This window comes from Acanthochromis polyacanthus, chromosome 18 (assembly GCF_021347895.1).
Source record: "Acanthochromis polyacanthus isolate Apoly-LR-REF ecotype Palm Island chromosome 18, KAUST_Apoly_ChrSc, whole genome shotgun sequence".
NCBI classification, from domain to species: Eukaryota; Metazoa; Chordata; class Actinopteri; family Pomacentridae; genus Acanthochromis; species Acanthochromis polyacanthus.
The window spans coordinates 4,681,055-4,707,084 of record NC_067130.1 but is presented as its reverse complement, the minus strand read 5'-3'; the positions used below and the strand labels follow the sequence as shown (position 1 = coordinate 4,707,084).

The window sequence follows — 26,030 nt, the reverse complement described above, 5'->3', positions numbered from 1 at the left end:
CCACCGGAATAGGATAACACCCTTAAACCTGGATATAACCACTTTCACACACAGTTTAACCTCTGACGCTCTAAAATCTACCGGCTGTGGAGTCTGATGGACGGATACTTTCAACAGTGACATTCTGAGAAGTGCAGCGTTAAGTGTCCTGTCCTTCAGACCACCGGCGATACCTTTAATGTGCCTTTCCTTGGCTTTTGAGTGCATAAGTGCACGGCGACAAACACGTGACTGAACTACAGGATCTGGGAAAGGTGGGATGATGGGACTACTCTTAGCTCAGTGCAGTATAGACCTTATAAAGTGTTTAACCCTCTGAACTCCAAAACCCACCAGCAGGTTTGAAAGTCACATTAAGCAGAGAGTACTAAGGCGAGGCTGCTCAGTTGTTGCATCATTTCCAACAGATGAAATCTTGAAAAATTTGTGGCAGAAGTAGTGCAATATTTCACCAAAATCCCTTTACTATTTTATTATTCTTCATCTGTCATTTAAAAATTAGCTAAAAGTAGTGACTGTTCCAATCAAATTTTGTAAAAAAAAAAATACAAAAAAATCTCCACATCTCTGTGCAAGCATGAACTTTTTAATGTGCGACCAACAGTCATGTAACAAAAACTGAGGGACTTTTCTTCTGTACTGGGCTGAACTGCAGTTTGTGTATATGTAGCCGGTCTGGCCCAACCCTCAGTCCCTCTCTCCTCTGCGTTGTGTGTGTGTGGTGAGAATGATAATAGGAGACCACTTCGTTGCACACCAGCTGGTTTTATTCCTTCTCCAATTCCCGCTCCTGATGAAAATAAAATACATTCGGTACAGCAACCACGAGGCAACACGCTAACCACTCCGTTCCCATCAGATTCTCAGACCATCTGAGGAGAGAAGCGCGAACAGAGAGGAAGTGACGTGACGAAGGACAAAGGTCAAGTAAAAATCTCAAAATAAAAGTCAGTGTCAAAATAAAATAAAGCTCCCCAATGGAAAATACATAAATAAATACGCAATAACAATGATAAAATAACAAAACAAAATTAAATAACAATATAAACAAAAACAAGGAAGGATTTTGGGTGAAATTAATAAGTTCTCTGACACACCTGTTACATCTACAAACAACTACAACAACAAAGTAAGTCATAAAATATCTATTTATGGAATTATTATTCTCCTGCAGTATTTTGAACACTTGCAGCAACTTAGAAAATGGACATTCTCCATTTTTCAATTTTTGTAAAGTAAGTAACAACAGAAATAACCTTCTTTTTATGATTTAACTCAATAGAATTTTGTTTTATTGCACAGAAGAGATGTTTGCTCTACCTCTAGTTCTACTTCTGGCTGTGCTGTTTCCATAGAGGTACAGGACTTTATATTGCCCTGAAAAATGAGCTCAAAGTGAGTAAAAAAATGTGACAGGAGCAGAAAATTTGACAAAAACTGCTTGGAATTTGGAGAAATGCTTAAAGAGGGAATACAGGGCGAGTTCATCCAAGTAAGAAAAGATTACAAAGGTTCATTTTTATCATTTAGAAGGACCAAAAGTATGTAAACACCAGATTCATGACTTTTGAGGAGCTCCTATAAGAAATTCTATTGTTGGAGATCACAGGAGAGAAGTAGAGAAGACAGAAAAGTAGAAAAGGTTTCCAAAATCTTCCTCCTGACAGAAGCCAGCTGGTTTCGGATCACCAACACAGCGCATCAAAAATGAAACGCTACATCGCCGGCTAATTCACTTACATAAGAGCCTCAACTGAGACGTGAATTTTAAAAGTACAGCGGCATGAAGAAACACACACAGAGAAGCATCCAGGCAGGAGGCAGAGAACACATGAGGAAAAAAAACACCCATTATCGCCTCTTACAAGCTTGTGCATTTTAAATCATCCTTTGTGCTCCGGCCAAAAACAGTACAGTACATTAACACGACATAAAACATAATCTACACTGCAATTACTCTAAAATACACTCCCTGCTTCAGGGCATTTTTTCCTCATATCTCAGTGGATTTCTCAGACGCCCTGTGAAGTTTTCTCCCACAAATCATGCAGCAGTCTTTAACGCACACAGACACGCTCAGATTTAGTAACTCTGATCAACACTCCAGCCGACGGAGGAGGGATGGAATTCTCCTGCAGTATTTCTGGAAACGCCAGTTTTATTCTGGACGGAGCCAGACTGGTTTGCACTTCCTCTTTACATGAACAACTCTTTCCAGCACGCGTGTTTTCTTAGTCCGTCTGAATGACATGCATGGCGAGCTTCTGCTGTTTTTCTTAATCCCAGTTCACACGTGACTGACAGGTAATGCACTGCCGCTGCTTTTCTATGACTTTCCTATTAGCAGACTAACTGACAGGCCAAATGACAGCAGGACAAACAGTATCGACTAGAGGCTGAAAGCTGCTAAACAGAACTAACAAGAACCTTTCCCCCCTCGATGTGCACGGACATTCTTATTTACTCCAGCTGTTGATCGGTCCCTGCTGTAACATATGTTCACGAGTTTTGTTTGTCTGAGACCAACAACATCTAAATCTCTCTTTGGTCACATTTTTCATTCAGAAATAAGTGACATTACAGATGGCAGGCTTCACTCTTGTGTTCTGTACTTTACAGTGTGTAACCAAGGTAACGGTGAAGCTGTGAGTGGGAGCTGTGAGTGATAATTATACAATTATCAGTAGCTGGCTCCTGTTTTCTCACAGTGAATGAGACGAGGAGAGACATTTATAGATGCAGCACAGAGGGCAGGCGGCTTTTAGAGTCTTTGAAACACTCAAACAGACACACACACATGAAGGTTCTGATCCAAAATCCTACACACACACACACACACACACACACACACACACACACACACACATATTTTCACAGAACTAACATCTGTTTCCTTCACTGGAACAACACGGGCCTTGAAGCGAGACTCCACAACGCGCCAGAGGTGCATCTCTCTTGCTGTCTGTGTTCTATTTTCACTGAGGCTACCTTGGCAAGCTGATTCAATTCATTACAGCTAATTGTGTCAGTGTACAACGCTGGAAGTTTCCACTGTGTGTCTCTTCTCACAGTTACGCCATCTGTTCGGTTTTCTGGAAGTTCTCCCTCTTCAGAAAACGGAGCAGGGATGGCAGGTAGCTGGAAGCTTCTTTTTCTGAAATACTGCACTATCACTCTGAGTAAGTTTTACCACAGATTTCTGCTCAAGGCAAGTTTGTTTATAGAGCACAATTCATGCACAAGGCAATTCAAAGCGCTTTACAATGGCAAAGAAAATAAATAGCAAAGATGATTTAAGAGGTAGGAATTAAAATCATAGAAATAAAACAATTTAAGCAATAAAATCAGCATGAAATTATATGATCATATAAACAAAGAAATTAAAACTCATAAAATGAAATCACTTTAAAGGTTACAGTGCAGTATCAGAATAAAGGTACGTCTCCACTAGATCTGGCAATTTCCTGCATCCCATTCATTGGTTATGTGAAATGCAGCACGTTGCATGCTGGTCCGGTTTCAATGCGTCTCCCTGGAGCTGCCAGCAGCTCATTTTTAATAAAGTAGACTGGACTTCCAATTTGTGTAAATTTGATGCGGCATGCAGAGGTCTGACGTATCGCGAAACTTTCGTCAAACGTCTAAACTAGCCGTCGGTGAACTAAAACGGGAACAGATTCAGATACTGCACAGCTTATTTCTCACCTCAAATGCTTTCAGAAATACTTTTTGCTGAACCGTTTTTGTAATAAAAGAACGTTTGCGACCGAGCCACCATGTTGGTTTGGCTTGAAATCAAGGAGCAGACGGCTCCCAAGTCGATGTGTTTGTCCAATTAGGGCCAGAAAAATCAGAGAAGAAGGTCAGCAGGAGTTCAACACCTCAAGTATACCAAATATATCAAGTATTTTCAAATATGGTGCGCTTACAAGTGGGAAAACACATCTAGTGTTCATATAGCATGACAGTGCAGTGCTGGTCTTAAGATGGCCCATCAAAGGCGACAGTAAATAAATAGGTCTTTAACCTTGATTTAAATGAGCTGAGCGTTTCAGCAGACCTGCAGTTTTCTGGAAGTCTGTTCCAGATATGTGGAGCACAGAAACTAAAAGCTGCTTCTCCATTTTTGGTTGTGACTCTGGGGACAGAGAGCAGAGCTGGACCAGAGGACCTCAGAGATCTGGATGGTTCATATGGTAAAGGAGGTCACTGATAGACTTAGGTCCTAAACCATTCAGTGCTCACTGGGTTTGCAACATATGCAATATCGTAGCTGGAAGTAAAGCCTTGAGCAAGGTGAAAGCTTGTCAGAGTAAAGGACAGCCTGAGTCACCACCAGGCAATATGGCCACCTAACCGCCACCGATCCAGTGCAGGGTTGTTGTCCTCTGACAGAGGTTTGGCTATCTTCTGCTGAAAGATTTACAAAGGTCTTCTGATGGGCGCCCTCACCATGGATTCACTTAAGTAATCAATAGAGCTATGAATATCTCTCGGCGTGGTACAACAGTAATAAAATTATTCCACTTTCCTCTGGGCCGGAGAGCAGACTGTGGGCACCGCGCGTCCTCGTATGGATCAATTTCTGTTTTTAATTCAAAGTCACTCTCAAGGCGAGCTGCCAAAAGCGCACACACGATAAATACGAGAACATATTTGCGTCCACACATCAGCAGCAGGGAGTGGCGTCCCCGTGTGCCCAATAAGACAATGCACATGAGAGAAGAAGCTTTTAAAGAGCCAAGAACATCAGGCAGTGTTGCTAGCAGCGTTACGTGTGTGTTTGCAGGATACACACAACTAGAGAGCAACGTCTTCCGTGCATTTAAGGTCCCATGACGAGGCCCGAAGCAGGAGGGAGTGTGTGTGTGTAGAGTAAACAGCGCTGGGTGTGAGGTTTGGTGCGCTGTGTTTATCTTTGCGCGAGCTTCTCTGGTGACACAGGGATTCCTTGAGACACCTTGTCCTCTGGCCACCGTCCAATCCACTGCAGAGAGGAGGTGGCAACCGACATCTTGTCAATCATTTGTGACAACACTGCAGCTGCTCAGTGGCTGCAGATGACTGATAAGAAACTGTTCTCAAACTATGACCACAACTTTTCTATCTCTGGATCTAAAAACAAAACAGAAGCTGAAAGACTCAAGACAAGAAATCTGCTTGACAAAAGCAGCAGAGTATTATATTGATCTGATTTTCATCCCAGTTTAGCAAAACCTACAGAGCAGACTTGTTTTAGCTTATAGTGAGCTATATATTTGCCTCACATGATACCTAACTAACCTAAATTTCTTCTGACAGATGGAGCCATGTGACTGAGCATATAGCCCTAAATACTGTCGAGTTGTTTACACTAATGTGTGTGTTTGGCCACCATGTGCTGCTACAAGTATATCCAGACACTTTACTAAACTCCGAACCTCCTGTATGTAGGATTTTCAGTGATGACGGTCAAGAAACACAGTACTCCAACACAAAATGCACATTCACGCAGTGGTGAGCTGCACAATAACCTTTAGTCATTATGTGACTCACAGCAGGACCTTTCTTTGAAGGCTCTGCTGTGTTTGGAGTCATGGCTCGCCTGCTACACTGTTATTTTGCTCTTCATTTGTAAATGTTGAGTTCTTAAGATGCCGCTGGAAGAACAGGATCCCCTGTTTGCAGGGTAAACATGACGTTGTGTAACCTGTTAGCATAACAAATTGTTGACGCAAGAACTTTCCATACAGACAGCTCTGCCATAAATACTTGTTTCACTAAGCTTCTAGATACGCTGCTACGTTTTTGTTGATGCTTTAAAAACTATATATTAAGGTCATAGTGGATGCTGGTGGTTTACTGGACTGTAACACGTTTAAAAGTGTTCCTAACATTTTTCTTACTTGTGTTGCCTGAATTCCGGCGCTCCTTTAGTTCAAAGGCTGTAAAACATATTGAGTGTTGCATTTCCCTTTTAACATCTGTATAGAAAAGCAGCTGGAAAATGTAGATTGAATGAACAGGTCATTGGTAAACTGCAACAACTAGAAAAAAATACTTTCACTATCTAAAGTTTGCTTAAGGATTTAATCGTGTATTAATCTTGACTTGTTATAGAGTTTCTGACCCAAACTCAGATGAAGACACTAACAAAATGCATCAAACTAACTTCTGGCTTTAAGAAAAGCTGAAAGATAGAATTTAAATACTCCAAAATTACACTAACATCATAACTTCATCATCTTTAATGGTGTCAGCAGATCTAACAGTGAAGAATTTCTTCTCCATGACATGATGACATTCTGTGTAAAAATTATGAGTTACAGAGTGTAAAACTGCCACTACTGTCTGTCATTTTTCAGCTAAAAGAACAAATATTCTCTGGTTTCAGCTTCTTACATGTGACTTTTTGCAGTTTTTTCATGTCATACATGACACCACTTTAAAATCTTTAACCTTTGAACTGTTGGTCAGAAAGAAAAGCAAACTGAAGACATCACCACAGCCACTATTTCGCAACATTTATACACAAAAGACGACTTGATAAGATAATCAGCAGATTAATCGGTAATGAAAATAATCACTGGTTGGAGCTCCAGGGGTGTTGCTGTTGTAGGACTGGATCATGAGGCTGATTAAGCATATTCTTTGTTCAAATGGGGATCTGTAGTGATACTGGGCTGGCTGATGGTTGGAGAATAGGTAATAAGACACCCAGTGTCATGATAGTCAGTTTCTAGTTTTGCAACAAGTGGGCTCCAGCATCAATAATGGATGACAGAGAAAAGGAAGAGGGAGGGAGGCCGAGTGGGAGCGAGTGAACACACCCTTTTATCAACAGCCAATTAGCGGTTCTGCAGCTCTACAAATGTATGAGACTGTAAGGTCATTTCTAAATATCTGTATTTGCATTTCTATGGATTCTTGCGGAGAAGGCAGAGCAGGAGAAGAGACGTACACCAGAGACGTGCATAAAGTTCACCGTGGGGAAATGTCTACATTATACTGCTACAACCTGAAGCTTAATGTATACAGTCAGTCAGCAGACACACTCACACACTCGTAAAAACACAGCACCAATTCTGCAAGGAGAGCTACTGTATGTCCTCCTTCCAAAAGCAACACAGAACATACTTCTTGAGCTGTCACTCCAAGCCAATCACAGCCACTTTGCCCTGAGCGCGCTCTGCCATTTATAGGTCTATAAAGTGGGCCAAATGAGAGAGAGCTGCAGTGACAATGACACAGGATGATATGTAAAACTGGAGCACTCAGAGAGAGGGAGAAATAAAAAAAAAAAATAGGAAGCAGAGGGAAAGAAAGAAGCTGGAGCTGACAAAGAATGAGCAAAAGAAGCTGGAAGCATAAATAAAAGAATAAAACGACTGATTTGACCATGTGGGTACCATGTGGACACCGCAAAGGAAGCGCCAGATCCCACAACAAAGCAGCACATGAGGAATCACTTCATGCTCTCTTCCTGCTACATTAACAGACAGCTCCGTCACTCAGTTTTGTTCGGTTAATACAGTCGGTACAGTGTCAGATGAAGCTCCACGCTAAGCTTGTTTGGCTTGGCATGTTCCTGGAGATCCTGGTCTCATTTTCGTTTCACCGTTTTGACCTTTTATCACTCTTAGTCAAAGTAGCAGCCCAGTGCAAACATCACACGCCTTCAGAATGCTCTTGTTATCTTGCAGTCAGAGTTATTTACGCAAGCTTTCTGTTCAAGACTAACCAGGCCGAACCAGAAAATTGCTCTATCCAGAGTGATTGTTAAGCCATTACGAGAATCTGCAATGTAGAAATTCTTAAGCGCTTTGCTAAGAGGTTGCACAGGTTGAGCCGTAGAAGCTGGAGAGTTGGATTTCTCATCTCCATTTTGCTCCCACGTAGGAGGAGAATCGGGCCGAGAGCTGCTGGCTTGGATTCTGCCGCCTGTCAGAAGAAAAGCGGACGAACAAAAGGACTGGAATAGAAAGAGTGGATAGGGACAATGCGGCTGCAGATAAAGGGCTTTTAAAATTCTGACTGTGAAAAGACTCTCTATCACACATTTAATGACAGATTTTTGTAGATAAGTGATTTCCATTCACATTTTTGTTAACCTGCCCGGGATCACATTCAGATTTATCCAGAACTGAGCTGTTTACAAAAGGGACACATTTAGTAGCATGACGACTGCTTGAGAGGAAAAAATTCAAATCCCTAAAATAACGTCCGCTGACTATCATCCTGTATTTCTGCAGACAAGTGCGGCCTCTCCACAAACTTGAAAATCAGTTGTCGTGGCCAAATTGGGCTTAAAATCAGCCTTTATACTGTCTAGTGAGCTCCAGGCTGAACAGCGCTGAGTGGGAGAGGCAGGCAGAGAAAGAGAAAGAGAGAGAAGTGGTCAGGGGGATAGAGAAAGGGATATTAAGTGACATAAAGGAGATTTCACAGAAGGAGGGATGTTACCGAAGGGCATTCAGGGAAGAGATGGAGGGAAGGGGAGGGAGCGAGATCGCAACATGAAATCTGATCTTCCCCAGGAGCCTACAGTTATCCAGCCCCACTGCAACCAGCGGCTCAACAAATAACAGACAATAAAGGGAGCCAGAGTCGGAGGGAAAGGAGATCAAACTTCTCTTCACGTCTGTTAAAATGTTGGTTTTTTCCTCATGTTTTTTTGACATTTAACAAGTGTCTCCTCAAACCGGACAGATTCTGCTCTTGTTCAAAATCGCTTGAGGCGCGGCAGAGACTTTCTTTGTGTCTACTCTTTCCATCAGTGCGCTCGTTCACTAAATACCATCTACAGAGTCTAATCTGAATGCATGAAAGCTGTGTCGTGGTGGATGTTGACGAAAATATGGACATAACCCTTTCTCTTAGTCCGATACACTGGAAAAAAATGCCTCTCTCAAAACAAGAAAAAAAACTTATTTGATAGAACATTTACCTTGAAATAAGTGGAAAAAAAAATTGCCAATAGAACAAGCGAAAAATGGCTTGGTAAGATTTCTTGAAATAAGATATGATATTTAGAATCTTGAGAGCTTAAAATTAGCTGGGAAAACTTATTTTAAGCTATATTTTACCAGGATTGTCAAGCTTAGGTGTTTTAACCCTCCTGTTGTCTTCATTTATGGCACCAAAAAATATTGTTCCCTTGTCTGAAAAAAATCCAAAAATTCAGCAAAAAATTCCCCATATTTATAAAAATTTGCAAAATCGTCAGGAAGAAAATTCCTTCAAAGTTTACCTTAAAAGTTTTATTTTTTAAAAAAAAATTGCAAAATTTGGTAAGAACTAAAAATTTGAAAATAAAAAAAAATCTAAAAATTGTAAACATTTTCAGAAAATGAATAAAAATCTTCCAAAAAATCCAAAAAATATCAAAAGTGATTCCATATATATCAGTAAAACTTCCAATATTTTATTTAAGAACATTCACATAAAAATCAAATCAGTGAAATTTGCTGGATTTTGGTTGATATTTTTTGTGAATGTTCTTAAAGAAACATTTTCAACGTTTCTTTTTTCCCACCAAAAAATGTTCAAAGATTTCCCAAAAATGTTGAAAATGTGGAAGTTTTCACTTAAAATTTTTTTTTTTTTCACATTTTAAACCTTAAAAAGGGTCAATTTGACCCACAGGATGACACGAGGGTTAAAACAAGATCATTTCAAGATTGTTTGACTTAACAAGATATCTAACATGCATTGTCTTAAAAGAAGTCCTTCCATCTGCTGAAATGTCATTTGTTAAGTGAATTTGTCCAAAATCCAATGGGATGAGACATTTTGACTAAAAATACGACAAACAGATTTTGAGTTTTTGCAGTGTAACGACACTGATATGCAACCAATCATCATTAGAAGCAGAACAATGCAAATTGTACACTTGATTATCGCCTTTTCTGATCTGGAAGCTGCACAAAAATCACCAAACGTTCCTTTTTAACAGATCAGTATTTCTACAGCACATCCTAATGCTTTCATTCTGACAAAAAGTGCATAAACATGCTGACTCGCCTGCTCAAGAGAGCCCAAAAACATGCTGTTTATTGCCTAAGCAAATAGATAAACTGTAAATCCTGCTTCAGTCATTATTGCTCTGTGGTTTCCTAAAATGTCTGATCTGCTCACGGCTCTCACCAGACCGAGGCAGCCAGCTGATCAACAGCCAGTGCCACTTCGCTCATTAGTTGGATGATGTGGTGTTTTTATAGCGTGGCTTCCCCGTTTTGCCATCTCAGAAGAAGCTCTTTCTCCCACAGCAGGTTGGCACCCTGACATCCAAAACACACACACCTCCACCTCTAATAGCCCGGGCAGCCCTTAACAACTGCTATTTATTGAGCAAAGCCATCCAGCTACCCAGTGCAAACACAGTCCAATAGAGCCTGAGGGAAAGGAAAAAGACAGACACACAGAAATAGAAAGAGAGTGAGGGAGCTGACCGGCTCAAAGGAGGCAGAAAGCCCGTAGTGTAACCGGAAAGGTAGAAGAACTGGCTGGCTGTAATGACTTCTTTGTTGTGTTGTGCGTGTTTGTGTGTGTCCAAGCTAGCACTGGGGGTTGGGTTTGTATAGCAAGTTCCATGTTGGAGCTGTTTCGGGTTCATAAAAACACCTGGATTCACTCATGGTGGTTTCACACCTGTGCTTTTTAGTTCTGTTAATTTGGACTTGGGTGTAATTCATTTAGGCACGTTAACACTGTACTTACACTTGGATGCAGACCAACACAGCTACTCTGAGATCTTTATGAGGTGGTCTCCATCCAGTGTCAAACAAACTCTGGAGAACTTCATTTTGCAGTTGGAACACAAACCAAACATGTTCCGATCCAACCTACAAGTGTAGTCCGCAGGTTTGATGTAAAACAGATACAGTATCCAGGTGTACAGTACTTCACATTCCGGGAAGCCAAATTGTAGGATAAGACCTTCTTCTTTCTCCTGCCCCACAGACATCTGGCCAACAAGGAGAGTGATGTTTTTACATGGTTTGCATTAGTACATTTCTGATCGTCTGTGTGAAAAGAAACAGAACAAATAAATCATTCCAAGTTTATAAACTCATCGACTGAACCAACTGTATGTAAAGAAGGATGAATGCTTTGTGACATCACTCACAGACTTCCTGAACAGATGTTTTGAAGCTCAGTGTGGTGGTCCCCTTTGCAGTGCCTGACATGTCTTAGTTCCCAGCTAATGCAAAATGAGGAAAGAATGAGCAGCTGAGTAGACCTCAGGCAGCCGACGCGAATGTCTTTTGGCCATGGACTGCATTTTCTCTTAGCTAACAAATACAAGTTGGATGATACTAATGCTACTGCTGATACAAATACACTGAGTTTCATTTCCTCCAAGCAGCAACCTCTGAGGCTGAAGGATTAAGGCTACGCCGAAGTACCAAAAACTGCAGTTCCCTGAATGGCCACTTGAGAGTGGCTCCAAAGTGAGTCAATCCCCATAGAGTCCCATGTTAAAAACGCCAAACTTTACAGGTTGAAAAAACATATTTATAGTCAGATACTTAAAATGGTTTTGGTCTCTGTAGCTATTTTCCCTGTACTGGAGGTGAATTTTTATACAAGTCATCCATTTAAATCACTGTACAGCTTGAAGTTATGACTAATAAACTGTGCTAAAGCTTAAGGAAGTAGGCAACTTAATTTTAGTCGATGCAGACCTTCACTTTTGTCAGTTAGACAAAAATTACTTCTTATAGATTATATCATCAGCAAATAAATAATATTAATGATGCATGTAAACTGTCAAAAGGCCAAAATGAAAAATTTTGCATCATAATGTTACATACATACGTTTTATAGAGAAAGAAATGTCCCTTTATGAATATGAATCCACTGTACTCTGAAAATTTCAGCATTTTGAATCTCCCAGTGACACACACTTACCAGGATCGTATAGTATCGCTGTATTGGATCATATCGTATTGTAGTGTATTGAAAGAGGGAAACTGCCTACAAACAGTAATAAACAGAATCAGCCGTTGTGATGGTGCACAGATAAAGTGAAGGAAATGTGAGAAGGCAGGGGGTGATGAAGTTAAGATCTATGTGAAAAAGAGGAACAAAGAGCTTTAAGGATTTATATAGTTAATGTGTTCTACAACTCATCTTATTTATAAAGAAACAAACCACGGTCCAACTAGTATGTGTGCCATGAGGGAAGTCAAGTACGTCTTCAGCTACAAGTCTGAGAGAGACAATGCGCCTGCATGAGTCCAGTCAGAAGGGAAGGGACAAGGTGTCTCATCCTGTTGCTCTTCATCATCTGCAACTACAGAAAGCTAATAAGCTCTGAAGTGGTTCCTCCCTCTTTTCCAGCCTTTTAGCTTTGTGGTGGAAACAACTTCAGGCGTTTTTATGTCCCTGCAGGAGTGAAACGATGACTCCTGTGGTTTTCTCCTTGCAAAAGAAATAAACCGAGGTAGTTCCCACTTTGGATTGCAAACTCCCACGTAAGTAATGAACCACAATTTTGCAGATTTGTCAGAATTTTCTTCTGGATTTGTGCCCAGTTGTGGTTGCATGTGTACATCTTCTATTCTAAAGGGGCCGGGATGCAAACACAGATGTAAAAGTTCACTAAAACAATCCTCCATAGACATCTACAATATATGGTGCTCAAAGTTTCCCATCATTTTATCAATGTCTTACTCTTTAAGCTATGTTTACTTCAAACCAACTGAAAAAGATCTTTGTTGTTTTGAATGATTGCACAATAGACAGAAACATTTCTAGGAATTTCTAACCCTCAACCCTCCACTGTACTACAGACACTAAACTGTGGTTTCAACTTTATTACAGTCGACTAAACCCATTTTCCGAAGAATGACGAGCCTTTAACAGTCTGTTTATGATGCAGCCACATAAATTAAAGGTAGATATCCAAAGACTGCATGATAAACAGACACAAAATTAAGAAAAACATACAGATGTGTTGGCATAGAGAAATAGCCGCAGGACAAGACAGAAAACAAAAAGCCAGAGACTCAAATAGAACGAGCTGTGCAGGCGCATGGGAATAGCCTCAGCAGTCTATACTGCTCTGTAACAAGGACGCCCGATGCTGACAGTCGGCATTGATTGTGCTGTTTATAGGAATTCGCCAGGTAAACCCCTATTCCACAATTACAGATTGAGGTTGGCTCGCTCCTGCAGGGGGGGGTCGTGACTTTGAACTCTCTGCTTTTCCCCTTGCCTGGCGGAAAACCCGCGGAAACAAAGACAGAGAGGTGATGTACCTGTAATTGGCTCAAAGCAAAGGAAACCAGAAGCAGCTGTTTGAATGAAGCATCGCTGGAGAGCAGATAAAGAAAGAGCGTAAAATGGCAAAAGGCAGCGACGTGATTTGGAGGAAGAGAAGCGCTTTAGGGGATGAATGAGATGAAATACCTGGAATATCTGCACACTGTAGTGAAAGACTCTAAATGTTTAAAGAGCAGCTTGAACACGTGATCGTAATTCAGTGTAGAAACATTTCTGTGTAGCAGTTAAACATGCACAGACGTCACTGCTGGTTTGTGAGAGATGATAATCCTGAGGGTGATATATAGGACACAATGCATTAGTGCTGTAATAATGTGGTGTGATGTGAGCAGTGTAACAAGAGGGGGGGGGAATGGTGGTAATCTTATTGTTATCCAGAGTTTAATTCCCAGACTAGAGAGTACAGATTAAAGCTTACATGTTTGCATGACTAGACAGGTTTCTGTGGCCCTTTAATCCAGAAAAAAAATCATCACTTGGCTTTCAGTTAAACACATATGTGATATGGGGGCCATCATTAACAGAGAGCATGCAAAATTTTACAATAATTAAATTACTACCTGACCGTCCAGGATTGAAACTGACATTTAATCGATCTTCTTCATGAGGTTTGTTGTTATCTGAAACTCACATTTATAACTGAAGCAGCTCTCAGCACCTTCACAGAGAGCACCTTGCTTCCATATTGATCAGACTGTCAGTCTGTCTCTTGAAGGCAGAATCACAATGACCATCACTACCGAAACAACCACCTGCAGTTAACATGCATAGTGCAGACTCTGTGATAATATCAGATAGAGAACATATCTACACCCTACCAGACTCCTCTACAGCTTTAGGAGTAAAGTAATATTCTTAATGGGCTATTTCATCACCCACAGCATGCAGCTTTTCTATTTAGTGCATGCAACCTAGTTTTCAGTGTTTTAAGTGTGCATTGTAGAGAAAATTAAGGTTGTATCCCATCACATTCGTTTACACTGTGGGCTAATTTCTCACTGCAATATGAAGTTCCACACCTCTAAGTAAACAGCATAAATAGTAATATGGCAGTGAGTTTTAGGGTTCGGACAGTAAATGCCCATATCGAGTTGCAAACATGATGACCACTGTCAGTAATGGCAGCCTTCACCTTTGCTGCACAACACGAGTGAAGAGATACCCATTATCCATTGAATATGGGTCACTTTTGACCCATATGTGCATCAAAGGGTTAAAAAATACTCACTACACTGGGATATTTAAGTAGGCCACTGTGACTAGTAAAATGATTGTAACATATAAAATAGGTGGAGTGTTCCTTTAATGTCTAGACTAGCGCACCAGTAAACAGACAGATATAGCTGAATGCAGCTCTACCAAAGCCTTTTAGGTCATTGCGATATTCATCTTCATCGATGCCACATTGCCTTGTGGTCTCAACCACAAACCAGGTCTTTTTTTTTTCCATCCCACCCCAAACCTTATCTTGGTCCGTTAGAGAGCTGGCTGTGATTAACAACCCATGCAGCTAACCTAGGATACACAGAAAAAAACAGAAAACACACACCAGTGAGCATTTCTACTACAAGGCCAAAGGCCTGTGGTAAGCAGTTAGCGGTGGACACTAACTAGCACAGTTTCCCCGCAGTGTGGCCAATCCAGATGACAAGCTCAGCGACTGCGACGACACGGGCCATGTTAGAGAGAGCCAAGATGGCCGCTGTTCAAAAGAAAGGGCAGTGACAAACGGGGAGAAACAAGTCACCAGAATTTATGTCAGGGATTTTCCAAGTTTTTTTTTTCCCTTTCTTTTTTACAAGCGCCGTTGGTCACCAGAGGAAAGACTGTGGCTGGGTGCTTGGCATGAGAAGCATACAAGCGCACACAAAAAGGAGAAGAAATAAACAGAAGCAGGGAAGAGTAATTACCCTTTGGAGGGCCCCGAGTGTGTGTTTATGTGCGCTTGCATATCTGTTTGCAGTGTCCAGTTATGATCCTCCAATCTGCTTCCCTTCACCCTAAAGTGGGCTTGAATGTCATAAACTCTCCCCAGGCCTGCAACTAATACACACACACACACCTATTCCTAAAACTGTTTTTCCATGCACATCAAACACACACACTCATAGAGGTCTGTGGTCGAGTGCAGGGCTGGAACTGGCTGCTGTAGCCCCACAAATGCAGCCAGCCAGTTTGACTCTCATAGGGGAGTTGCTGGAGCTGCTCCACCCAGCTGTCCACTGCCAACCCAGCAACGCCACGCCAGCCTCGGTGCCCGGCTGGACTTCTGCTGCAGAAACACGGGACGCAACACTGCCAGAAAAAATTTCATGCCATGTTCTCACTGCTACAAACAAAAGCTTCACGTATCCACATCACATAGAGGGGATCTTCTGGAAACCTGTCAGCATTTAGTTTAATAATATATCAATATTAGAAATTATGGAGAAAAACGGTGGCTCTGCACACTACAGATGTATTACTACCATTTTCATGCTTGTGTCCTATCTGCTCTGCGTAGCACTGTCTGCAGTTCAGCCCAGTTCTGTTGACATGTTCCTGAATTTTTGTCATGTAACTGTTGGTAACCATCAACATCTTCTCATTTGTGTTATTAATCCTCCTGTTGTCTTCATTTACAGGCACCAAAAAAATATTGTTTCCTTATCAGAAAAAAATCCAAAAATTCAGCAAAAAATTTCCCAAATTTCTGAAAATTTGCAAGACTTTCGGGAACAAAATTTCAATAATTCCTTAGAAGTTTCCCTTAAAAAGCTTTGTTTAAAAAAATCCCCCACATTTGGCAAGAAAATTGTTGTGAATATTTGCAAAAAATGAATAAAAATCTCCCAAAAAATTCCTTAAAATATCAAAAGTGATTACATACAGATTGGTAAAAATTCTAGTATTTTCTTAAAGAACATTCATAAAAAAAAACAAAAAAAACAAAGTGAATTTCGCTGGATTTTGGTCGATTTTTTTGTGAATGTTCTTAAGAAACATTTTTTTAACATTTCTTTTTTCCCACCAAAAAATGTTCAAAAATTTCCCAAAAATGTTGAAAATATGGACATCAGAAGCTCTACTGTGAAAATATCTTTATTTTTTTTCCTACATTTTCAAACTTTAAAATGGGTCAGTTTGACCCGCAATACAACACAAGGGTTAATACTATTATTATTTGCAGAATTCTGTTTGAATCACTTGGTTCATAGGATAACTTAAAAACTGCCACATTATATGGTCTTGTTGCTGCAAAAAACACTGCACAACACACAGTACTACAGTATATGCTCTTATAATTTCCACTGTGATGCCATTATAAACTCCATCATCAGCGTTACAGACTGTTCAACTAAAGCAAATCTGAAACGGGTCTACAAGCTCACTTCTTTTCAAGTTCTCCCCACTAAAGCAAACAAAGGGACAGTTTTGTGCCTGCATAATTGGCCTGAGCAGGTTGCACCAGCCCAATGAGAAGCAGAGCCGAGCACCCAGCTGGCAAGAAAAGGCAGATCCGCTTTCCCCCTCCTCTCCAGCTCCACCTCTTCTCCTTATTCTCCCATGCTTCTCTCCTCTCCTTCCACCACTCGTTGCCTGGCTGTGACGCTGCAGCTCCTGTGCTTCGGCAGAGGTAACCGAGGCTTTCGCTGCCAGACTCACTCAACTGCAACACACTGAACAGGGCCTTTCTAAGAGCTACAGTCGCTCCCCAACCCGTGTGAAAAGGGGGTCATTGTGCCACACCAGACTGCTGTAAATCCTCGCGCTTCATCCTCAGCCCCCTCCCCGTATGCATGCACGTGTGGAAATACATGCTGAATCACATGATGCAAAGGACTGCGCTGCACACAAAGGCTCAGAGAGGAAGCCCGCTGTAACGCCGTTATCTCCACTGATCGCCTGCTTGTTGCAGGATTTACGTTCGCCGAGGAAAACCCTTGAGAAAGTCACAGCAGAAAGCACACTCGACTATGATTTCCTGGGAAGACAATGCGAGTTTGTGCTTCGCATCATAAATTTAGAAAAATACCCAGAAACACACACAGAATGACGTCGAGGGTTCCTCAGAAACAGCAAGCCAAGTTCCCAGAGACTGTCTTTTTGTCTTTTCCAACATGCAGGTTAAAACTGGGCTGAAGGTGATGGAAAAGTGGAAGTCTTTTCATACTTTTGAAGTTATTTTGCTCATATACTTTCATGTAAAACAAGACTGGGCTGCATCAGTCCTGTAAATATATGATAATCTGCAGGTTGTGTGAAGTTAGTTCCTCCAAAGTTCTCAATAACTGTCAGTGAGTTTCAGAATAGTCATTTGCTTTTTCAAGGTGTATTATTGTAAATTAAGAGGCTAGTTTAGCTAACATTAGCTAATTTATAAATAAGTTGCAAAGACATAACTGTAACTGTACTATACTGTATGACATTGTTTATTTGATAAGTAGTTTCAGGTACAACTGACAGTACAACATGTCTGTATAAAATACAGTTTGTGAGATGTGAGTTATTTAAATTTAGTATAATCACATTCAGCACCGGCATGTGGACATTAACCTAGAAGAAAAATCTTTTGGTGCTGGCATTGCTAACATTAGCCACATTCAGCAAACCAATTTTGACTCTTTTCTGAGTGCTTTCTCATTTTAGTACTAATCGACTACTCTAAGTTTACATTTCCCATTTATGTGACAATGAAATTAAACATTAGAAACATCCTGAGATGGGAGATAGCATCAATGTGCAGACCTGTTCAAACCTCACAATCACTTGCAAAAATCAATTATTTCAAAATTGATGGGTTATGTTGGTAAATTTCACAAAGCCTTGCACATAAAGCATGGACAAATCAGTAACTGGGACGGTAGAATTTCTCTTCCAAAAGCAAACTGTCTGCAGCAGATTTGCAAGAGAACGTCTTGGGTGATTTGTAGTTAGAAAATGACTTTTCCAGAAAATGTTGCCTTAACTTTGGCAACTTAGAACAACATTCTGTCCATAATGAGAAGTTTGCCACGACTGGGAAATGCGCTCAACCAACTGTTTGCAGAAAGTTTGCCGCAAAATCATATTTCATATAGTTTTTCATAGTATCTCAAGACTATTTTTCTTGGTAGTTCATGAGTGGCGCAGTGGTTGGAAATGTCGCCTTGTGGGTTCACATCTGCTGGTTGGCTGCTCTCCATGTCCAGAAACATGTGCAGGAGGTTAAATGGTTATTGTAAACTGGCCGTTGGTGTGAATGTAAGCAGGCATGGCTGTCGCATCCAGTTAGCTGAGATTGCAACAAAGTTGGTAAAGATTATGGATTGGACTGTTTGCCATTCATATTCCACAAAGTCCAGTGCAATTTTGCCAAGTTTTTGTGAGAAAAATGACATATACGAGCCTAGTCGGATTCTACTTCAACTTTGCAGCAAAACATGAGCGCATTAATATGACATCTGGATGCAAAAACTAACTTGATAAATAACCCTGGGTAAAAGTCTGTTACCTGCCTAGAAATACAGCCGCTGACAGAGCTGGAGGCTGCAGACAATACAGCCATTGAAGCTTTCTCAGGCCTGTCCCGCTTTGGTATCCCCGTCGTCAGAGACACAAACCCACAGGTATTCACCGCTCTAGAGGCAGCGTTCCCTTCAAATGAATTAATGGAAAGAACATATGGGGAGACCTGCCATTTTCAGTCACCACACATTTCATTACAGGAGGCAGTGAAAGCTCCCTTTCTTCCGACAAACTGACCTCACTTAAACTTTCAGCGAGTGATATGTGTGGGGTTTGGTTGGTGAACCCTGAAAGAAGGCCACTGGTGAGGCCTGCTGGTGCACAAACCTCACAGTGCTGCTAACTTTCTGTACTGCCAGTGTGTGATTTTTCTATTTTTCTACAAACTTTTGTCATTTTAAGTAATTTTTTGGGTTCTAAATTTAATAGAACTTCCTTTACTACTTCAGGAGGAGATCAAAAAATTAAGTCATGGTCGTGTAAAAGACACTTTTCAGTTGTCGGTCTGCACAAATAATCAAATTCTTGACTGCTGCACTCACGTTTGTTCAATTCAGTTCAAAACTGAAAAGTTGGCAGCTGAAGGTTTTGAGTCCTGTTCTTTTTTTTCAGTTAGCTTTTACTTGCCAGGCGTCCCCACGTTTCCTAATGAACAACGCTCAAGGGAGATATTTTTATTTCAATCTTTCACTCATTTTGTCATTCTGTTTTTCTGTCACAACCACAAAAGGAGTACTCATCTCCGCCTGGCATGGAGCACTTTTCATCCTTAAAAATGCCCATTAAACAAGCAAACCACACCATGAAGCAATTACGGGTGTCAATAGAAGAGAAGAACAAGAGAAGAGGGAAAGAGAAAGAGAAAAGGCCAGGCTGTTTCCTACCAGATCCACCACTGGCTCTTCCTCTGTGACCCAGTCTGAAATCTATCTCAGGCTACAACACAGGAACACATACTGTACACCTACTGCTGAAGGCAAAGCAGCCTGAAGGTATAAGAGTAAACATCAAGCATGTGTGTGTCTTTGTGTGTGAGCTTGACTCGGTGTATTTCTGTTACACAACGGGAGAGTTCTTCCCATCTGTGCCTCTTTGCAGCCCCCGCATCCCTGACCAATGAAGCGAGAAACGACAGCTCTGCCTTGCACTCTGCCTCCCTCAGCCTTCCTCACAACACCGTCCCACTCTTCATTATTACCATCAGCCGCCCACCAAAAACACTCGCTCGACTCCTCTCCCCTTTACTATCCTCGCGCTATTCTGGTTGGCAGTAAACAGTAAATACACACAACACTAGGGTGCAAAAATGATGCAACGTTCATTGTTATCCTCAACATCATGTCCGTCTGCCCCTCAGCTTAAACCCCAACTAGAAAACAAGACCACTCTGCAGGGTGTCTAATCAACATTTCACTTCTTATGCTTCAAATTCCAGATTATCCCACTAAATGCATCGCTGTCTGCAACATCATACCCCCATCCTCCATCTCCATCCCCGCTCTTCCGGCTCGCCTAACTTCCCACAGGGCTCATTGTTGTGGAAAAGATGTTAAAACAAAAGAGGGCAGACAGCACAGTGATAATCCTAAACATAGCAGCTGGAGAATTAGCTGGACGTTTTCCATCTGGGTTTGCTGCAAACTGCGCACAATCTTAATAATTGTTAGAGTAATATAGCATTGCTCTGATCCGTTGATGGTATTTGCCACGAGGGGAGGGAATGCTAATTAAAAGGGAAGATTTCTCCTACTTTGCCTGCAAGTATTTCTGAGAGGCTTTTCCAAGCCGGATGCAATCCCGATGATCACATCGTGCCTGGAAAAGCATTTTAGCTGATCCTACCAGGGCCACTGTGTCAGTGGTTCTATTCGAATACATGAATTATAGATGCACGGAGACCTGTTCACCGTTCAGGATATTTAGGCAATGAGCTGGATCAGGTAGCAAACCGCACTGCTACCACAGAAGACAGATATGTGCTTGGAAATGAACCGCATATTGCAGCTGCATAACATGAATGAAATAAGGCATTAAAGTGACATTACATATAGCTTTTTTGCACAGGCCCAGTTCATGCTTTCTCCCTATGTTTCACGGTTCCCCTCCCCCCGTGAAATGCTGTCCATACTTTCTCATTCTCACTATCTATCTAACCACCTCCTCCCCTCTTTCCAGTCCATCCTGGCACCACTACAGGCCAGTGATGCCAGCCTCCTGCTGCCTGTCTGGTCAAGCAGGGCACCAGTCCCAAATCTGTTACAATACAGCGGGCGCTAAAACACTCAGAAAAAAAACATCAAGAGGAAACACACCAAAATGTGTCCGACTCCTGCAAACCTTGGTAAAACACCACTCCATGTCTAAGAAATTACATCAAATATTTGAACTACCCGAGCAGTGTTTGGTTTTGCTTCTTGTGACCCGACGATGGAAACTTTACTGAGCAATTATAGCACACTCCTAATGTGCTTTCCTCAAAGAAACACATCTCGGTTAACCAGTGCGCTTGACTTTATTTAATGAGGGTGCACATCTTATCTGTTAGCTGTTGCTCTTTTACAGGCTATAATTTAGTGGTTAGGTAAACTGCAGGTAATCGTTTGGAGAGATGAGAGTGGATTTCTTTTGTTCTGGTCTGCACTAAAAGCTTCTGAAAAGTTTCAGCTTGCAGTGGAGGGAAGAATTTTCTGCTCATTGTTCGGATAGACAGAGAGAGAGAGAGAGACAGGCAGACAGACAGACACCTGTGATTTGAATTCCATACCAAGACCCGCAGGAGTTATCTGAGAAAGCCTAGACCTGTAGTTTCAACCCAGACTGACCACATTTATTGTTCACCCACCCGACTGACATTCCAGGAATAAGTAGAGGTGGATCTTTCATCTGTCTCCCACGCGAGGCCATCCAAAGGACACACAGAGTTTGCATGCACACACACACAACGCGTGCTCATAGTATCAATCACTCCAAACATTTGGCTGCTTTGTGGTTTTTCAGAGGAAAGACGAATTACGTGAAGAAGGGTCTAAAAATGCAAAAGAGCAAATGTCCACAGAATTCCAGCATGACTAAATTACACTCATTCACTCAGGCGCTCATTCATTTTTCCTTCCTCCACACACAATCAGCTTCTGTGCATGTTCTTTGCACTCCAGCCCACCTGCCCTCCACCACAGCATAGATTAGACAGCAGCCACTACTCACCTAAGTGGTCTCCATGGTAACTGTTGTCATGGGATGCTCTACCGTGGGGCATGAGGTCATGATGGGCAGCAGGTGGCCAGATCTGACCAGTCTTGCGAACACTCACAATAGTGGCCTCAGACATGACCACATGGCCTCCCTGCTGCCGGTGGTGCCGCTTCTGGGACTGTGGAGTTGGAGGGCTGCTGCTGTCGAAGGAGTGCTGGGAGTTCTGGGAGTTCTGGGACGGCGAGCGGCTCTTCTCTCTGAAGGGCCTACGGAAGGCCGTGGTGGGGCTGGGCGAGACGTGGCTGGACTGGCCAGAAGAAAAGTCCTCTTCGCTGGATGTCAGGTTCTCGTTGGAGCTGCAGTCCGGCGTGTAGCCACCGCCTCCGCCGACGTCCTCAAAGCTGCCCGGGGAGTAGGAGCGGCGAGGCCAGGTCAGGAGGTGGTCGTCACCTCCACCGTGCTCTCTCATCGTGACTCCACTCCCACTTCCACCACCTCCTCTTCCGTCTCCACTGCCACCTTCGCCCATCATCACCCCACCAACATAGACGCTGGAGTAGGCCTGGAACTCAGAGGGCTGCCATGGAGGCGGTGGAGGTTTACCCCCGTTGGCTCTCCCCGAATGCCGCTGGTTGGGCTCCCCGTCTTCGTATTCTGCATCGTAGCCACAGGTGCTCTCAGTGGACCGTCCTCGGTACACTGGCCTCGCACGGAGCTCCCCTGCCACCGTTGCCAGATTCCCTGGCAAAGAATGTAGAGATCTCTTCCTCTCCATCTGCATGGCCTGGCTGCCCAGAGAGCTGATCTTGTCGGAGACGTCGCGGTCGTTGACCCTGACCAAACCCCTCTCGTGGTGGAACTCCATGTTGGTGTAGAAGGGCGGTGGTGGCGGAAGCTTATCCTGACCCTTCGCTACGTCACCTGCAGAGTGAGAGTTGGCCCGTTTGATCCTCTCAAAGTTGGATCGGAGAGCTGCCACACCGAGTCCCATCCCCAGCTTGTCCTTGGGGTCAGAGGGCAGCTCCTTGTCTGGGGGTGGTAGGGTGGGTCGTCGGGGTGACACGGTGACGCCGCTTCTCTGCTTTGACGGCGAGAGACCGTCCAGGTTGTCGCAGGATGTTGACTCAGCTTGCGGAGGGACGTCAAAGGCCGACTCCAGGCCGTCGCCGTGGGAGGCTGACTTTCTGGCTGGTGGAGGCCTTGGTTTGGACCTTCCAGTTCCATCTCCAAGAGGCTGAAAACGGCTCCTGTCCCCAGGAACCCCACTGACACCGGGGTATCCTCCACCTACTACTACCCCAACTCCACCAGTCTCCTGCATGTGGGGCTGCTGGGATTGGGACTCTGCCCCCTGTGTGGCTGCAGGGTCCATCCCCTCATTGAGCGGTGTCTTCCTGAAGCCCCACCGCTGCTTGTCGTAGCTCTTCCTCTCTTTGGCCAGGAGGGTCTGCAGGTAGATCATACGGAAGCGCTCCTTGTTCACCTCCTGCTCCAGGCGTCTAATGGATGCTTTGCACTTCTCCAGCTCCTGCTCGATGCCCCCCACCGATCGCAGCTCCATCTTGGGGGGTTCAGACTCTGGGAACTGCGCTTTCCACGCCTCAATGAATCCCACCGGCTCCACCATATTGTGCCTAATTTATTTCTGTGACCGGCCCTGGTTCACGCACACAGGGGGGAATGATGCCAAGTGCGCACAGTTTGGCCCCCTTTTTTTTTTTTTTTAGATCGAGTCCAGTTTGCCACAGACTCCTTCTCGATAACAATGACCTAATCCAGTTAGAAAGCAGTGACAGTGTTTATACCAGGCCTTTAGGTAAACCGTTCACACACACAGTCTAATTGCTGACACTTGTCGTGGGTTGCGCAGTCGCAACAATACATCCCATTCTGAACAAGAGAAACCGGCTGTTCAGTCAGAGGAAAACCAGGGAATATGACAGACATAAAAAGGAATAAAAAGCTGCGATAGAGCTCGTTTTTCTCGTGCATTATTCCAGGAAAGGCCACTTTAAGAAAAAGATTTTCAAAAAACATCCTCGACACAATGACAGTCCGTCTTCGCGGGGGTTACACGGGTGGTCTGCCTCCCAGGGAAAAGAAGAAAAAAGAAGAAAGTGTTTTAATCCAGCTCTGGTTTACTCACTGTCTGTTTCTACCACCTCAGGTTTGTCTGCTCCATTCACTCTCATTCATGAGGCTGTAATCCCAGGTGCTGCTGCTGCTCTGGAACAAGCGTCTTTGTACCAGCTGCGCTCAAGGAGAATGGATAAAAAAGCGCAAAACGCAGGCGACGACAACATCTGAGTGCCTCATAAGACGGGATCAAGCGGTGGGATCCGGTGTAAAGTGAACTGAACTGCTTCGTTATCCCATTTTTTCCCCGCGGCGCGTACAAGGTGTTGTTGGTTTTTGGTGTTTCCTTCCAGATTTCTCCCGTTTCTCCGGCTGTGATGGTGCTGCTGTGTGCGCTCCCATCTCAGGCCAGCAGAACTGGAGGGCTGCAAGAATGGGAGGGACCACAGTGACAGGGAGCCTGCTGGTTAAAGAGACAGAGCATGGATGCAAGTCACTCCTCACCTGATTGTCGCTTTATTTCCTGGGAGTGAAATTTAAGTGTTCAAACTTTTGCAGAAGCTTCACTGTAGTCAAAGAAGTGTTTGAAATGCATCAGTGGTGCACAGTTGGACCTACAATTTCAACATGTTCTCACAAATCTATCAAGAAACATTTAAGTACTACTATTACTCCCAATATTCCCACTGCAGTATTTATATAAATATTTATCTATAGCTACCATTATAGATCATTTCATGGCATTACTGCTATGGGTCCTACCTGTCATGCAGGTGAGCTTGTAAACATACTGATGGTATCTTTAACCAAACATTGCCACCCAGTGGAGTATTAGGATACAGAAATTGATGCACTTTAAGGCTTCTGGTTTTTATGCCACACACATTTTCTGCACAATAATTCTACCTCAAGATTTTTGTTTATTGTTGCTTCTATACTCTTAATCAGAGTCTTTATGTGTTATTCGCTCCTTTATTTTTCAGTTTGTCATGAAGAAAAGGGACAGATGGACACATAGAGGAATGGAGTCCACTGAGAACAGTCAGTCCACGACTTGAACATTGTACCCTCTGTTTAGTGTAAATGCTGTAAATCAAGTCAGCTCCATTATTATTATTATTATCAGTTTATTTAAAAAGGGACCATGTACAATACTAAACATAAATGTTTCCATTTGATGCATTGTACCAGAGTTAGCTTTAAGCTAATTTTCATCTGTAGTCCCATTGAGTTCTGTCTTCTCACATGTAATATGTGACTCCTAATTTAGCATTTCAAGCTCTGGAAAAGGTCCTAAGTGGACCAAAGCACCATTTTCAAAGAACAGAATATGATTAAAATTCAACATTGAGTTGTCCTGCATAAAGAGTGGACTACCAAGACAAATTTAGGGATTTTAGGCTTCCATGTCAGAATCACAAATAACATAGAATAGAATAGAATAGAATAGCCTTTATTCTCATTGTACCGGGTACAACGAGAGGCATGGTCAAGATATAACTGCAGGACTTAATGTAACATAGTTGACAGGTATCATAGTTGATAATTTTTGCTGTTTTCAGGCCTAAAATCAACATGGCCGCCTATAACCAAACACCACATGGCATTTTTACGCAAAGATTCTTCTAAATATTACACATACAAGTGAGAAAAATTGAAAGTTATTTATAAAGATATTGTTGTAAACCTGTTGACTACTTCATATTAAATAACTCAGAAAGCCTTGGAGTCTTCCAGTCTTTTCTTCAGGAGGAAATGACATCATGTGGAGCAGGTCATGTGATCTGGAATTAACACACTTCCTTGAGAGGTGTTTTTGTAACGGGGAACTTAGTTGAAAGTGATTTCTCAGACACAGATAAAATTTGTTATTTTCCATTTAAAATTTGATATATTGCCAAAAAATTAATATCTGTCATGATTATCTCAACTTAATAAATAGAACAAAATCCAAAATATTTTTGAATAAGCTCATTTAATTATTTAGTTAATCAGAAGGTGGCTGT

The 26,030-nt window shown here is 42.5% G+C and overlaps 1 protein-coding gene across 1 annotated transcript in view; it reads right to left on the bottom strand.

Moving 5' to 3' along the window:
- Window positions 1–24,446, bottom strand: part of bcr (BCR activator of RhoGEF and GTPase) — a 101,869-nt gene extending 77,423 nt beyond the window's left edge. Inside the window, exon 1 of the mRNA XM_022215816.2 lies at window positions 21,961–24,446. Coding sequence (XP_022071508.1) covers window positions 21,961–23,575 — 1,615 coding nt within the window. The 5' untranslated portion in view covers window positions 23,576–24,446. The remainder of the gene's footprint in view (window positions 1–21,960) is intronic.
- Between the last annotated feature and the right edge of the window lie 1,584 nt (window positions 24,447–26,030).